At 62.6% G+C, this 14,605-nt stretch overlaps 1 protein-coding gene across 3 annotated transcripts in view; it reads right to left on the bottom strand.

Annotated features, from left to right (window-relative positions):
* Window positions 1–6,188: 6,188 nt before the first annotated feature.
* The window catches only part of Cdh4 (cadherin 4), a 408,941-nt gene continuing 400,524 nt past the window's right edge, over window positions 6,189–14,605 (bottom strand). For all 3 annotated transcript variants that reach the window (XM_046433120.2, XM_046433122.2, XM_046433121.2), the window contains 3 exons: window positions 11,806–11,945; window positions 11,001–11,165; window positions 6,189–9,852 (listed from right to left, as the gene is read on the bottom strand). In XM_046433120.2, coding sequence (XP_046289076.1) covers window positions 9,646–9,852; window positions 11,001–11,165; window positions 11,806–11,945 — 512 coding nt within the window. In that variant the 3' untranslated portion in view covers window positions 6,189–9,645. The remainder of the gene's footprint in view (window positions 9,853–11,000; window positions 11,166–11,805; window positions 11,946–14,605) is intronic.

Raw genomic sequence — 14,605 nt, 5'->3', positions numbered from 1 at the left:
CAGGGATGGGCTGACCGCCTCGAGATGTGGCCCCGCGTGACCCGCCTGCCCCCTGGGAAGGGACCTGTCTTCTGGGACGGGCCTCCTTTTCTCCACGTCAGCTGGCACCAGGGCGGGGTCCAGGCCTGTGGCTCCAGCACTGGGTGGGATTGGACACTGTGCTGGGCATGGGACTGCTCCCCTGTCCTCAGGGATGGGGCACATCGGGAGCTGCCCCACAATAATTTCGTGGAAAGGTCTGCTGGGATGATGGACGGGCAGGTCTCGGCCATATGCTGAGGACCCCCATGCAGCCGTGAAGACAGCAAGGGACAGCAGGCCAGGGACAGGACCCGCACTGCAGCTGCACGCACCCTGCTGGGAAGGGCACTGCACGTGGCCGAGGGGGAGCCGCCGCAGGGGCTGTGCAGCCGGCAGAGCTCACAGGTGGCTCTGGCATGGCAGGTGGCACAGCCTCTGGAAGGGAGGCCAGTGTTCTCATGAAGGCCGGGCATCCAGCCGGGCCCAGCCCTGCTCTCCCAAGCAGAGCGCCATGCTACAGAGGCTCAGCATCCAGACCTGGGCACAGCCACTGGTGAGAGTGGCCAGTCCATCCTCCTGTGGGGGCCACTCAGCAGCAGGGGAGGGGCCTCTGGAAGCCATTACTTGACACCTAAGAAGCCGGGTGCCCAGGAGGACCCCTTGGGGTGAAGCCTGGGAACAGCATGTGAGACCTATGGCAGGACTCTCCGCAGCGACGGGTGGCACTGACAGGCAGGCTGGGGATCTCTCCGTGTCCTCAGAAATGCCTTGGGCCTGTTCTGGGCATGCCTGCTCCAGTGTGTGCTCGGCAAGATCCCAGCCCCAAGCACGGGACACACATGAGCCTGGGCTACACTTACGTCAGTGACAGGACCGTCCCTCTGTGACTCAGCCCCCTGCCGCTGCCCCCAGCCCAGCGCAGCCTGGGCCTCCTCTTCACAGAGAGCCTTGCCCAGCTGAGGGCCGGGGAGAGCCACAGGAGCCCGTGCTGCCTCTTACATGGTGTGAGCCAGAAGGGGTCCTGCTGGCCCAGAGGTCCGGCCTTCGTGGGGTTTCTTGGGCAGTAGTGGCTCTGGTGGGGTCCACTTCCACCTTCTTGGGTGTCAGCCTGGTGTGGCAGCCATGCTGTGGCCCCCAGGGCCCTTGGAAGTGCCCTTCTATCTGACCTGTGGACCCCGTGGGGCCTCTTTACCAGAGCTGGTGCAGGAGGACCAGAAGGAGAAGGCCCCCTCTCCCTGGACCTTCTGACCCTGAGCTCCAGACAAGCAGCCTCCACTGCGGCCTCTAAGCAAGTCCTGCCTCGGATGACCCAGGAGGAGGCCGAGGTCTGCTTTTGCTCTGGGATGCGGGTGGCTGACAGCCCCTGTCCTGCTCTTCCTCAGGAGACTTAACCTGAACGTGTTCTGGGGACACCCGCGGCTGGACCAGGAGGGAGGGACCCTCTGCAGGCCTCTGTGAACAGCCTTGGAGGGTCCCTGTGTCCAGCCGTGTAGGCCCTCCAGTGAGGGCTGGATAAGGAGGCTCAGCAGGAGCAACAGGCTGCCTCTTCTGAGACCTGGCATGAGAGGCCATGGCCTCTGTCCTGGAGGCTCTGGCCAGGCTCATGTGGGGAGCCATGGCCACCTCCCAAGGGGTGAGGCCCTGCATGAGCACAGAGCAGGTCCTTCCCAGTTGAGTCCTAGCTGCAGCCCCTGGGGACCCAGCCAGGAGCACCAGCTGCCTCACCCCAGACCGGTGGGCCCGTGGTGTCTGTGGCCTGCTCTGCTGACCACTTCTGGCAGCAACAGAACTCACACAACTGGTCCTCTGGGCTTTTCAGAAACAGCATCATGAAAAAGAAAAGAGGGACATTGTTCCCAACCACAGGAGATCCAAGCATGACTGAGATCAGGGTGCCTACCCAGCCATGGTCCCAGCTTGCCCGCTGGGCAGCCTGGGTGTGTCTGACCATTAGCGAATGGACAAGTGAAGGCCAGCAGTTCGTGGGGTGCTGGGCACTGTGGCCATGCCTGGAGACACCACTGTATGGCCCAGACTAAAATGTCATGTCGGTGGATTCCCTGATGCTCCAGTGGTGTCACAGGACAAGGGAGGACTCAGGGCCAAGTCCAGGAGTGGTCAGCCACTTCTCCTCTGTGCCACAGGCATCGGATCTTTAGCTTTGGGTTTGAGGTGTTCAAAACGAGTGGAGGTTGTGTTCACAGTGGACCCTGAGAAGGCCCACCTGGGGGCAGGTGCTTAGAGGTCTGCTGGACACCTGCCCTCAGTGCTCCCCCACCTGGCTCAGCAGTGAGGGTTCAGCACCTTGGACAGCGCCCCACAGGCGCGGGTCTGAGGAGGTCTGAGAGGCCTGGGTGTACATGCAGTGTGCGTGGCAGTGGGCGCAGGGTCCTCCTACCTACCTGGCAGGTGAGTCTGTCTACACCTGGCTGAGCTGTCTACACCATGGGCTGTGGGCTCTGCCTATGACTCTGTTTCCCCTCAGAAGAGGAAGGACGGCAACCTCTGTCCAGGAGGGACCCAAGAGAAGGCCTTTGGGCTCCAGAGCGCCCCTTTTCAGATCATGTCCACCAGGCCCCTGCCTCTAGGCCCGCCAGCCCTCAGCCTTGGAGCTGGGAGTGGGTCTTACCAGGCCGCCTGTCACTGGGAGGTGGGTCACAAGAGTGGGCTCCCCCAGGACTGCCTGCCTGGCCACAGCAGTTGCCTAACTGTGAATGGAACTAGCTGCTCAGCACCCTCAAAATCAGCAAGTGGCTGTTGCGCCTGCAATTGTTAGCTGCCCCGCAGTAAACTCTAGTGACCTTTTGTCATGCAAGTCACTGTGGATGCAAATTTGTGCCTTAGAAAAGGCCAGGGAAGGGTGGGTGGAGGCAGATGAACCCACTCTGCCCAGAGATGAGGAGGGGCTAGGTGGGGAGGCTTTGCCCACCTGGTGTCCAGACCTTGCCCTGTGGGACCTGGACTGACCCATGTTGCAAGCAAGGTTGCAGCTGCAGCGTAGGGTGCAGTCTGAGGCTCAGGCTCAGTGGCCTGCGGGGTAGCTCTGCCTCTTTTAGCTGTCTTCCCAGGAAAGGCAGAACCTCTGCAGTCCAGGTGGCCTGGACAGGTGTGGCTGCGAAGATGTGAGCTGTTCTAGGCCCTCCAGAGTGGGCTCAGGCCAGCAGACAGGGCAGCTGGGCCACATGACGGGGCAGTTGGAGAGCTTGGGGGACCCACAGCCTGCTGCCGTGGAACCTGCTGTCAGGGGCAGGCCTGGGGCTGGGCCTCCACTGGCTGCAGGGCCAGGGCACTGAGACTCAGAGGGCGTGCTGGCCGGGAGTGAGGGGGGAGGCCTGGAGCCCGTGAACACCAGCCCTGCCTTGGCTCTGGGAGTGGGTCCCCAGTCGTCGCTGTGTGAGCAGCACCCAGGCCGAGGGGTGGCCTGTGCCTGCCAGGAGCTTCTCAGGTAGCTTGTGCCTGGCTCTCCCACCAGTGGCACTCAGCTCTGTCCCTGGTGGTGGGGAGGAGAGTCTGCTCCAAGCCCGGGACTCCCTCCCAGCTGGGAGGACTGAGGGGCCCTGTCCTGGGCAGCACTCCCCAGCAGGCCCCCGGAGCCACGTGCTAGGCAAGGTCCAGATGAGCTTGTGAAGGGACCTGAGGCTGGGGGTGCTGGGACTTCAGGGTGTCTGGAGTGGGTAGACAGCCTGGGGGTATTGGACAATCGTCTGCAGTGGGCGAGGGGCCTGGCCCTGGCCTCCCAGGGACTGGCTTCCCAGTGCACAGACACCACTGAGCTGGTCTTACAAAGGGCCTGGTGGTTCCCATCTCCCACAGTCAGGCAGGAGTTGGGGGTGGAGGATTGTCCCCTGCAGGGCATCCAACCTGCAGGAAGATCCTGACCACCAAGGGCCTCTAGGGTCAGGTGTCAGGAGGAGGCTGAGGTTTGATGCATGTGGAAGAGACCCAGGGGCCAGCCAGGCTCACATCCACGTGGTCCTGGTAGGTGCTGTCCCGACCTACTGCCCCTTTACCTGGCTGCTGTGGGCAGCTGGGCTGCAGGGCCACCAGAACTGTCCAGGAGGCCAAGAAGGGCCCCCAGTCTCCAGGGCCCCAGGAGGAGAGCACCTGGCTTGTCCAGGGAGGGGACACCCCCAAGACTCCTTCACAAGGAGGCGACAGCTCAAGATGAATGTTTCTGTGAACGGGGCCTCCAACGAGCACCAGGCCACCTGGGTGTGCGGAGCTGCCCACACGGCACTGAGGGTGGCAGGGACCAGGCAGGCAAGGGGACACCTTGGGTAGAGGGACCCCCGGGAGGCTGGGCAGGCTGAGCCCCACGGAAGTGGAGGAGGCTCACGAGGAGCAGGCCCGCTCTGAGATTGGTCAGGGGCTTCACACTCCCTGGGGTCCTGAGAGGACCACTCCACTGTGTGAGGCCAAGGACGAAGCTGCCCACTAGCCACCAGGTTCTGGCTATTTGGGCCATGGTCCATGCTTATCGCTTTGCTTGCTGAACTGTTATGGACACAAAGGACTGAGGTAGAGACAGCAGGCTGGCTCCTGGGCTGGTCAGGGCAGGTGGTGGGCTGGATCCTGGGCTGGTGTAGTTAGTCGTGTTCTTATAACGAACACCTGACCCTGGGTGACTTATAAAGAGCAGTACCCTGTCTCACAGTTCCGGAGGCTACAAAGTCCAAATCCACGCACCAGCAGGTTGGTGTGGGTGAGGGCTGCTGTGTTCTCCAGGACAGTGAGCACTGTCCTCTCCTGGTGGAGGGCCGCAGGGCCCCGAGGCACGTGGAGCTGAGACTGGGCCTCTAGATTCCGCCAAAGTTTGGAGGCCTGACTCTGGGCAGCCCGCAGAGAGGCCCACTGTCCGGGTCTTCCTGCTGGCCATGTCCCTGAGGAACCACCAAGTGTCGGGCTGGGCTGGGCTCAGTGGTGGGCACTTGCCTAGCACTTGTGAGGCCCTGGGTTGGATCCTCAGCACCTTGTTCAAACCCTGCCCCTAGAATGTGACCCCCCTCTCAGCCTCAGGGGTCTCTGGCTGGTTCTGTGGGACCTGTGTGAGAGCCGGGGGGCTTGCTCCTGTCCCCCTCTGTCTGGAAGGGGTTTTCTGGACACTGGGGAGGCCAGAATGTCCCCAGAGCATCATGCTGGGACAGCTCTGGGGCTACGGCTCTGCTTTGGATAGGAAGAGACCTGGACAGTCATCTTATGAGCACTCTAGGGACTGATGGTGACAGCCCCAGCAGCCCCGGCTGCCCCAGCTCTGGGAGAGGCCTGGGTGATACTGGACCACAGACCAGCGGAAAGCCAAGTCACTTCACCTATCTGGGTCCCAGAAGGTGGGGTGGTGGGGCTGCTCAGACCTGTGTCACACAGTGGCCACTGAAATGACCATCGTCTAATGGCCTGCGTGTGCGTGTGTGCACCTGTACTTTGGCCCTGGCTTGGCCTTGTCCCTACCCGGGGTGGGGGAGGAATGCAGAGTGCCACGGCCTGTGCGGCCCTCAGACCACTGGGCACCGGGGCCAGCGCTCCTCGAGCTGCCTCCCGCCTCCCCGCCCCATAGGCCTCTTCTGCCGCTGCGTGTCGTTTCTCCTTTCCGCCCTTCCCTCCTGGGCGTTGAACCCAGGGGTGCTGTCCCACTGAGCCCTTTCCCCAGCCTGTTCTATTTTTACTTTGAAACAGGGCCTGGCTAAGTTTCTCAGGCTGGCCCTGAACTTTCAATCCTCCTGCTGTGGCCTCCCTAATAGCTAGATGACAGGTGGCACCACCTTGCCCTATCGCAGGAGAATTTGTACCAGGTGGACCCATGAAGACCCGGGTACTGCTTTTTAGGCGAGGCTGGGACGCACAGGCTGTGGGATCGAGGTCCCCTGCAGTGTTGGACGGGGCGGTGGAGGGGCGGGAAGGGCAGTGGCCGGGGCCCAATCACTCCTTGCAGCCACATGTTGGCTCCAAGGCGTCTGAGAATCCCACACTTGAACCAGCGTCCCCCAGTGCCACGGAGGGTATCTGCTGAGATAAGAGGGGGACACATTTTGTTCAGTGGTGGCTTCTAGACACTTTCCGGATCTGCACGGCTTGGGCCGGTTGTGTTTGCGTCTAATTCCCGGAATGTGCTTGCTGCTGGAAGGACCCCGAGAACCACCCCGGCCGCCCGAAGAAAAGCAGGTTGAGGCGACTCTTCAAAGGGGCTTTATTCACTCCTCGGAGCAGCGGGGGCCTGGCTGCGCCCCACGCCCCCGCAGAGCTGCTGCTCCTCTGAGCCGAGGCCACCTGGCACCAAGGACACAGCGAAACATCCACTTCCTTCCCTTTTTTTTCTTTTTCTTTTTTTTTTTCGGTACAAAATGATACAAACAACGATACAAAATAGTTGTGCTGTTGACGATTACAAAAAAAGCCGGAACACTTGTCTGACGGCGCGATGCTCAGATTGCAGAGAGAAGACGTCATACTCCGGTACCTTTCCAAGACAACCACGGTCATGCGGGCTGCTATGCAGTCGGTCCATTCTCAGAAAGAAACATGCAAAATAAACCAGAATGGAAAAGGAGAGAAAGGAAAAGCAAAGGCGTCCGAGTGCACATGGGGGCCTGGCCTGCTGCAGGCAGCCGCCAGCCAGCCTGGAGCCGCCGCGGGAGGCCCCTGTGCACGGGAGATTCCGTTCCGATTTTTGGTGTTACTCCTTTTTAGCTTGATGGAAATGGAGATTCCCTTCCCCCTGGCGTTTGACTTTGGAGAGGACAAGTGGTCACCTCAATGGACCGTGTACTCTCGCGAGGGAAGCCGAGGCACCTCTGAGGGCCTGACAGTCAGACGTTACTCTGACCCTTTGGTGGCGGGAGGCCTAGCATTTTGGATGTGCTGAAAGACAAGAAAGAAAAAACCTGCTGGCCAGGAGATGGGGTGCCCAGGCTGACCAAGGCCAGGGTGTTCTTGACACCACTTTGCAGCACAGCTTTATTCTGCTCTAGAAGGAAAATGCCCTAAAGAAACTAAAGCATGCCCCGCACCCTGCCAGCCAGCCCGGGCCCTGCGCCTGGGCCGACCAGACAGGTCACATCTACAAGCTACAGAAGAGAGACGGTGACACGGATTGTACACTGGCTAACGCTAACTCAGGGCCTCAGGGCAGAGCTCCGAGTGGATCTGGTGTGGGAACCCCTTCTTCTCTGGCCCCAGGGGCTGACCGGGTGTGGGGTGGAAGGGAAAGCTGTCAGCTGTCACAGGGAGCCCCCACGGACACACCCCAGCTGGTGTGCGGCCTCAGCCTGCCCGTGCAGGGGGCCTGGTGGTGAGGAGAGGAGGGAGCGACAAGTGGGGCCAGGAGATGCGCCCAGCAGGCCGCGGGATTCCACTCTCCTGGCCAGAGGACCACGTTCGCTTGGGGATTCAGTCCCCTGCTGCCCATCGCATGCACACTGCAAACGGGCCACTCGTCCTTCTCCGGCTCAGAATTGCCATCCAAGGACCAACTATCCAACACACTAAGCAGAACATTCCAGCTCCCACCCCCAGCCCCACCAGGCCTCCAGCCATGGCCACGCCCCCAGACACCTGGGCCCCCTCATTGGCTGCCAGCCCAGAGCGATTTGCATAGCACGGCTTGAGATGGGGACCCTCCCTTCCGGGGCCCATCTCCTGGACTGGCTATCTGCAGGGAGGGGCTCCAGGCAGGACAGGGCAGCCCCCGCCCCTCCTCCCCCCAGGCGGTCACAGTCACAGGAGAGGTCAGGACAGACAGAGCTGAGCCTGACCCAGCTCAGCTCTGAGGAGAACAGAGGTGGGGACAAGTTTGGTTTGGGGAAGAACCCTGACGTCCAGTGGGATACACCCACAAGTTTGGCACATATAGAGTCCACTCAGGTGCATCTTTGAGGCCAGAGCTATTTAGAAAAGAGGACAACTTAGCAAGGGGAAAGACAGAGGCCAGGGGAAGCAAGGGATCAGAGCCCTTCGGGTGGGGAGCACGGTGCCCCTGGCGCCCCACCTCCCAGCCCTTCCGAGGCTCTCCGACCCCAGCAGCGTGTGGGCACCGCTGACCTTCCTCAATCCTGGCACCTCCTGCTCCCCCAAGGGTGCTCCGATACCAGGTCCCCCAGGCCACTGGTTCCCTCACCCTCACAATGTCACTGTCTGGGGTCAGCCAGAAATGACCAGGCAGAGGACGCCCCTCCCAGTGCCTGCCTCCTGTTCGGCCCGAGGTGCCCCTGAACCCAGACTTGGAGGTGCCCCAGGCCTGCTGTCTCGCCCAGTGAAGAAGGCAGATGCCTTCTCCTGGGAGTCCCTGGGCACAGCCTGATCGGTGTCCTGCGGGACTGAGTGCCACCCCCCAACCCCAGGCCTGAGTCAAGCCACGCGTGGAAAGAGCAGGCGGCAGCTCTGGAGGGACCGTGGCAGAGCAGCTGGGACCTAGGACAGGGAAAGACGGTTCAGTCTCTGGCACGGGTAGCTTAGAGGATCTGTGGATGGACAGCTCAGGAAGACCAGGCCTCTCGCTGGCCACCTGCAGCAGTTCACAGACGTCAGACAGGAGCTCGGGTCCGACGGCCCGGGAGGGAGCAGCCAGGGTCTGCCAAAGTCAGTGCTGGTACCAAGCCTGTGGCTGCTGAGAGGCAGGCGGCTCTGGCTTGGGCTGGGCGAGGTTCGGCCCTCTGCTCAGGCCTGGGCTGGACAGTGTCAAGGAAGTTCAGGGTTGGGCTGAAGCGTTTTCACCAGGCCTTCCACGGGGTCCTGGGAGTCCACTCCCGAGTGGCTGCAGGTCGTGCCGGGTTTGCAGGACGCTGTGGCTTCTTGGACCAAAGGTGAAGGGCACCTCCGTGGCACTGGGGATGCCAGCTGGCTCAGAAAGAGGCCTTTGGGGGACGGGACAATGGGGTGGCCGAGGCAGAGGTGGGAGCACCCGGGGCAGGCTCTGGGGACCTGCTGCCCAGCTGTTCACAGCATCTGACTGTGGTGGGGACAGCCACCAACTTGGGTGAAACCACGTCCCCACGGCCTGGGTGTTGTGGTCAGGGGTGGCTGACGCTGTGCCGCTGCTGCTGGGAAGCCCCTGCCGTGGACACGAAGGCTGTGAGGACCTGGGCCCAAGCTACTTTTCCAAGAGTCGCACACGCCTTCTGTTTCTTAGTAAGAGACGCACGCACGCACAGAGCCCCAACAGAACCCAACAGAACCCAAACCCAAACGAACAACAACAACAGCAAAAAAAAGAAAGAAAAAGAAAGAAAGAAAACCAAAAAGAAAGAAGAAGGACGCTGTCCGTGCCTTCCTGGGGGCCTTCCGCCGGCTGGGGGGGCCGGGCGGGGCGGGCTGGGCTGTCTGCTTGCTGTCAGTCACTCCTGAGCTGGGGGATCTGACACGTGTACCAAAGGCACTTTCGTTTTTGAAACGGCGCTTCTGTTCTGGGGGTTCAAGTCAGGACGGTGCCTCTGGCTCTCCCTTGTGGTAGGTGGCGACTGAGAGGACAGCAGGCCTGGCCAGGACAGGGACAGGTCATGCTGGACAGCTCCACCTGGGGAGGGCGGGGCGGGACCTCCACAGCAGAGCTGCAGTCCCTGCAGGGAGCCGGCGGCTGCCTGGGCTCAGTCCTCTCCGGGCCCGCCTGCTCTCTTGGCCCCGGGACGCGGGCAGCTAGTCCTCCTCGCCGCCCCCGTACATGTCGGCCAGCTTCTTGAAGCGGGGCCCCCAGTCGTTCAGGTAGTCGTAGTCTTGGTCCCCCGAGCTGGACGAGCCCAGGGAGCTGACGGAGCCCGCGGTGGAGCCGCTGCCCTCGTAGTCGAAGACCAGCAGGGAGTCGTAGGGCGGTGCGGTGGGGTCATGGTCAGCGGCGCGAAGTCCCTGGGGGCCGGAGACTGGGAGTTAGGGAGCAGGTCAGAGCGAGGGCCTGGGAGGTTCTGGGCCTTGCACACAGGAGGAGCTCGGTGAGCACCTGGGTCTACCTGAGAGCACCAAGGGGGCGGATCTGGGGCAGCCTGCTGGGTGCAGGTGCCGGCTGGGTGGCGAACGCAGGGGCCAGCCGTGCCCACGAGAGAGACTGAGGTGGGCTCGGTGGCCCCTGTGCTCAGTCACTACCCTGGGCCCTGCCGGGGCTGCTCCTCTCCAGGCCTGCTCACGGCCTCCAGGGGGAGGACCCGGGCAGCCGTCCGAGGCTGGCGGTATTGAAGTGGGCGCAGTGAGTGAAACGGGGCTGCGTGGCAGTGTCCCTGGAACCAGCCGTCCCCTTCAGCGCTTGCCCACCACCTCCATGGCCAGGCCTGCTGCACGGCCAGCCAGGAGGCCCCGGAGCAGCCACTCTGGGGTGCACCTGCGCCCAGCTCCCCCGCCCGCCGGATGTGTTCTGTGCCAGCGGAGGTCTCTGTGGGAGGCAGCTGACTGGCTCCTCCCCCTCCCTGGGCTCCCGGGATCAGCCCCCAGGTAAGCCACTTGGCTTCAAGTCCTGTCTCTGAGCCTGTTTGGGGAGAAACCCACGGAGACAGGAAACTAATTCAATCTAGAAGTGGACTCCAGCGGGCTAACGAGGCACATCCCGGCTCCCCGCCTGCAGTTCAGGTGACATCAGAGTTAGTGCATGACTAGGCAGTTCCCCCACGGTGCCCCTAGGGCAGGGCCTGGGCAGAGTCCAAGACCCAGCAGGTCCCACGTGCCAGGGCCTCGGGGCTCCTGTGGAAGCCGGGAAGACCTTTCCTGCAGACGAGGGAGACATGCCTCGGTCCCGCCTCAGAGTGGCTCACGGCTGCCACTGCTGTCACCACCACAACAGCCAACTTCCTGCTGGTGCCTGCTGTGCACTAAGCACAGAGCCTTCACCCTCCGGCAGGGTGGGACCTTAGTCCTTCTCTGAGAAGGACGCTGAGGCCAGGCCTCTGGTGGGCAATGCCTGGCCCTGAACCCACCTTCTCACCAAAGGCATCTGTTGGTGCGCATTCATGGGGATTTACTTTTAGAGGACACACCGTGCTCAGATGACTCACTGAGAGGGCACCCACCTCGTTGATGAAGTCCCCGATGTCACCTGGGTGGGGTACCACAGGCCTGGCTGGGTACTGGGGCTCAGCACCCACTGGCCGCTCGTCCACCCGCCGCACTCCAGGGGCCTTGCTCAGCACGTGCTCCAGGGCTTCCGGCTGCTGCAGCTGGCTGAGGTCATAGTCCTAGGGATGGAGGCCAAGAGCACTCAGGAGGCCACCAGGTGGGCACCAGAGAGTCCCTGAGTGCACCTTTGTCTTGCTCTTCCACCTGCTGAGTGTACGTCAGCTGTCCTGTTCCCAACCCCAGTACCTCCCTGGCCTCCTCCTACCGTGGCCACCCCTGCGCCATTTCCCAAGTCCTGGCTGTCCTCCGGGCAGTGTGGGGGCAGTGCCCTCTGCCTTCTCTGGCCTGGTGCTCCACCAGAGTGACCCTGTTTCCCCTGCTATTCAACAACCAAGCACACTCTGCTCTGCCTGGTCCTCTCTGCAGGGAGGTGCTGGCCCTCCCCCTTCCCACCAGGCCTCTCTGTGCCATCTACCATCCCTGGTCCCACAGCTGCCTCTCTGGGACTGTTGAGCAGGTGGGCATTGGTGTGTCCAGCAGGGATCCTGGTGCCCTCTTCTGTAGGGCTCAGGGCAGCACTGGGCTGGGGTTGGCGGCTGGAGGGAGGGAGGAGGATGACAGGGGAGGACACAGGTAGGTGCAGGCTGCACAGCTCAGCCCAGGGCCAGAGAGGCCTGCGGAGGCACCAGGGAGGTGAGCTGAGAGTCCCCTGCTGCTGCCTGAGGCACCAGTGGAGGTGCCGGCCGCTGGCGCTCTGACCTGGTCCTCCTCGCCTCCGCCCTCCTCGTCGTACTTGAGGATGTTGTCCCGCACATCGTCCTCGGGGTCGATGAGCAGCTGCTTGGTGTGTCGCTCCTTCTCCCGCCGCTTCATCCACACCACAAACAGCAGGACCATGGCTGTGGGAGCGCAGCGCCGTGAGCACACCACACGCGGCGTGCGCCTCCTGTGCACAGCCGCACCCCGCTCGTGAGCACCGCGTGATCGGGCACGTGCGTGTTCCATGCATGTCTACACGAGTGCACACGCACGTGCCCCTGTGTGGAGGCATGTTGGGTTGCGCAGGCCATGGTGCACGCTAGTGTTCGGGTGTGTCTCCCAGGTGCAGTGTGCACATGCGGGTGGGACCTCTTGTGCCCGTGAGTGTGTTCAAGCGCTAGCTCCGGGGACCCCACCCTGTGACCATCCAAACCACAATGTTCATCCCTCTGTGAAGTGGTGGAGTGTCTGCCCAGAGCCCACTCAGCCCTTCTGGGCATTGCCAATCGGCTCCAGATGGCATGAAGCCTGGCACCGTGTGAATGCCCGGTGGGTAGCCATTACACTGTGCCCCTCGGGGATGATGGTGGGAGAGAACGGCCACATGGGCTCAGCCTGACCCTGACTGGGATTTTCCTGAACATTTTTGATCTGCAGTTAGTGGGGCCCATGGGTGCGGAGGCGCGGATGCAGAGGGCTGGCTGTACTTCCTTCCCTTCCACCTGCAGCCCACAGGAGGCCCAGCCTCGCACACACCTTGCCCCCCAGGGGTACGGGGAGGAGCTAAGGGGCCCACGCACAGGTCCTCTGACCACCCCTCTTCTGCATAGTAAAAGTGTGAAGTTGGAAAAGGAGGTGAAAGGGAGGGTTTGTGGGCACTGGGGGTCTGGGCAGAAATCAGTGAGGGAGAGGGATTTCTCCTGATCGGAAGGGGACGGGGAGGGCGGGGCCCGCAGGGGGACCTGCCAACCTGGCAGGGAGGGGAGTTTGGGCTGCCCCCTTGCCATCTCCAGGGGCCCCAGGGAGTCACCCTGACACAGCCTCACCCAGCACCAAGGGGTAACTGGGGGAGTAGGCTGGGGGCTCTCCCACCACCCAAAGGAATTGGGGTGCTGCTCGGTGGTTCAGGCACAAACCCACACTGTGGACATCTCTCTCCCCACCCACATTGGCCTCCCCTCTGCCCTCTGGGGTCTGTGCCAGGCCCCGCGCCCCTCGCTACTCCTGTGCATCTCCAGACCCTTGGGAAGAGCCTGCCGTGCCTGTCCCCTGCGTCGTATCTGTGTCCCCGTTGTGGCGGGCGGGGTCTGCTGGGTGTGGGCTCTGGCAGGCTGCACTGTCCACGCCCTCAGGCACACGCGGTCACTCCTCTGCCCCCTGCAGCTCCTGTCACCTGACTTTTCCACAGATGGGAGACTGAGACCCAGAAGTGATGGGCAAAGGCCACACTGTCCAGGGGACAGTGAGGCGGGTGCAGGGACCCCTGGACCTGCGGAAGGCAAGCTGATTCCTTGGTGTGGCTGCTGAGCCTGTGACAGTAGGGCTCTGAAGTGTGTGTCAGCTCAGAGGGAAGGACAGTGTTTCCTGAGGTGGCAGAGGGCGGAGTGGTGGCCAGGGGTCCCCGACAGGCCCACATTGTGGTGACAGGAAACTAGAGAGCGAGGGTGGACCCCACGGTGTGAGTGGCTGATCCTGATCCTGGAACCAGAGCCGCGCCTGCTGAGCAGGGGACAGGGGACCAGGCCGCTCAGAGGCAGCTCCCCTGCAGCCAGGGCCTCGGGCGTGTCCACCCAGAGGGCCAGATGGGGGGCTGTGGGAAGAGGAGGCAAAGGCCCCCAGGTGCCCTGTCCTGAGCTGGCAGACGCTGGCCCAGGCAGCAGCTGGGAGAAGCAGCAGGCAGCCTCCCTGAGGCCGGGCTCCTGGGTGAGTTGCGTCTCACTCTCCACTGTCCACGTGGGTGCTCTGGGCAGTGGGGCCACTCCTAGGCCAGCTCTTCAGAGGAACAAGTGCCCCCACCCAGCTGTGTCCCTCTGTGGGCAGTCAACCTAAGCCCTGCAACAAAACCGGAGTCCAGGGTGGTCAACAGATCGGAAAAATGGCGGAGGCCTCAGAGGTGGGACATCCTTGGATGTGGCTCTCTTTGGTGCCTGGGGGCAGGAGGCCAGGGTGGGACCTGATGCTTGGTTCCTGGACGTTCCAGCATGTGGAGACCCTCTGACCGGGATGGGACATGGACAGGGGGCAAGACCCCTGCTCAGTCCTCCCTGCCTCTACCACGGTCCCTGGGCTGTGGTCGACCAGGGTGGGAGCAGGGGCCACCTGGGGCCTTCCTACATACCCTCTCCTTCCTCACAATCTCAGTCCCGTGTGGGGCCACCTGGACAGCAGGAAACGCAGGACTCTTGGACCACGTGACCTGGGTGCAGCCAGCACCCACTCTGTTCCCTGGTTGGTGATTGGTTCCAGTGTGGGCATGTGACCTGAGCCCATCCAATCAGAGTCCTGAGACTCTGGATGGACCATTGACAATTCCCAGCATTCATGGGCGCTGCCCACGGGCACCGGGGCAGCAGTGGGAGAAACAGAAGGTGGAGGGTCAGGTTCAGGATGCAGTGGCCAAAGTGTAAATCAGGAAGGAAGAAAGCGGCCGGAGGGGACGTGGACGTGGCAGAGCCAAAGCCATCCCCTGAGCAGCCCTTGACGCAGGAGGTGGGGCGGGTCGGCCTGACCAACTGAGAGACCCTCGGTGACGAAGCAGTGACTTAGGTAAGGAAGCGGGGGCCGCGAGGGGGTCAGCCAC

This window comes from Marmota monax, unplaced genomic scaffold (assembly GCF_021218885.2).
Source record: "Marmota monax isolate L192 unplaced genomic scaffold, Marmota_monax_Labrador192_F-V1.1 WCK01_AAM20220418_F8-fsc00014, whole genome shotgun sequence".
Classification (NCBI taxonomy): Eukaryota; Metazoa; Chordata; class Mammalia; order Rodentia; family Sciuridae; genus Marmota; species Marmota monax.
Note: the sequence above shows the minus strand (reverse complement) of the source record. Positions and strands in the feature narration are given on the sequence as shown.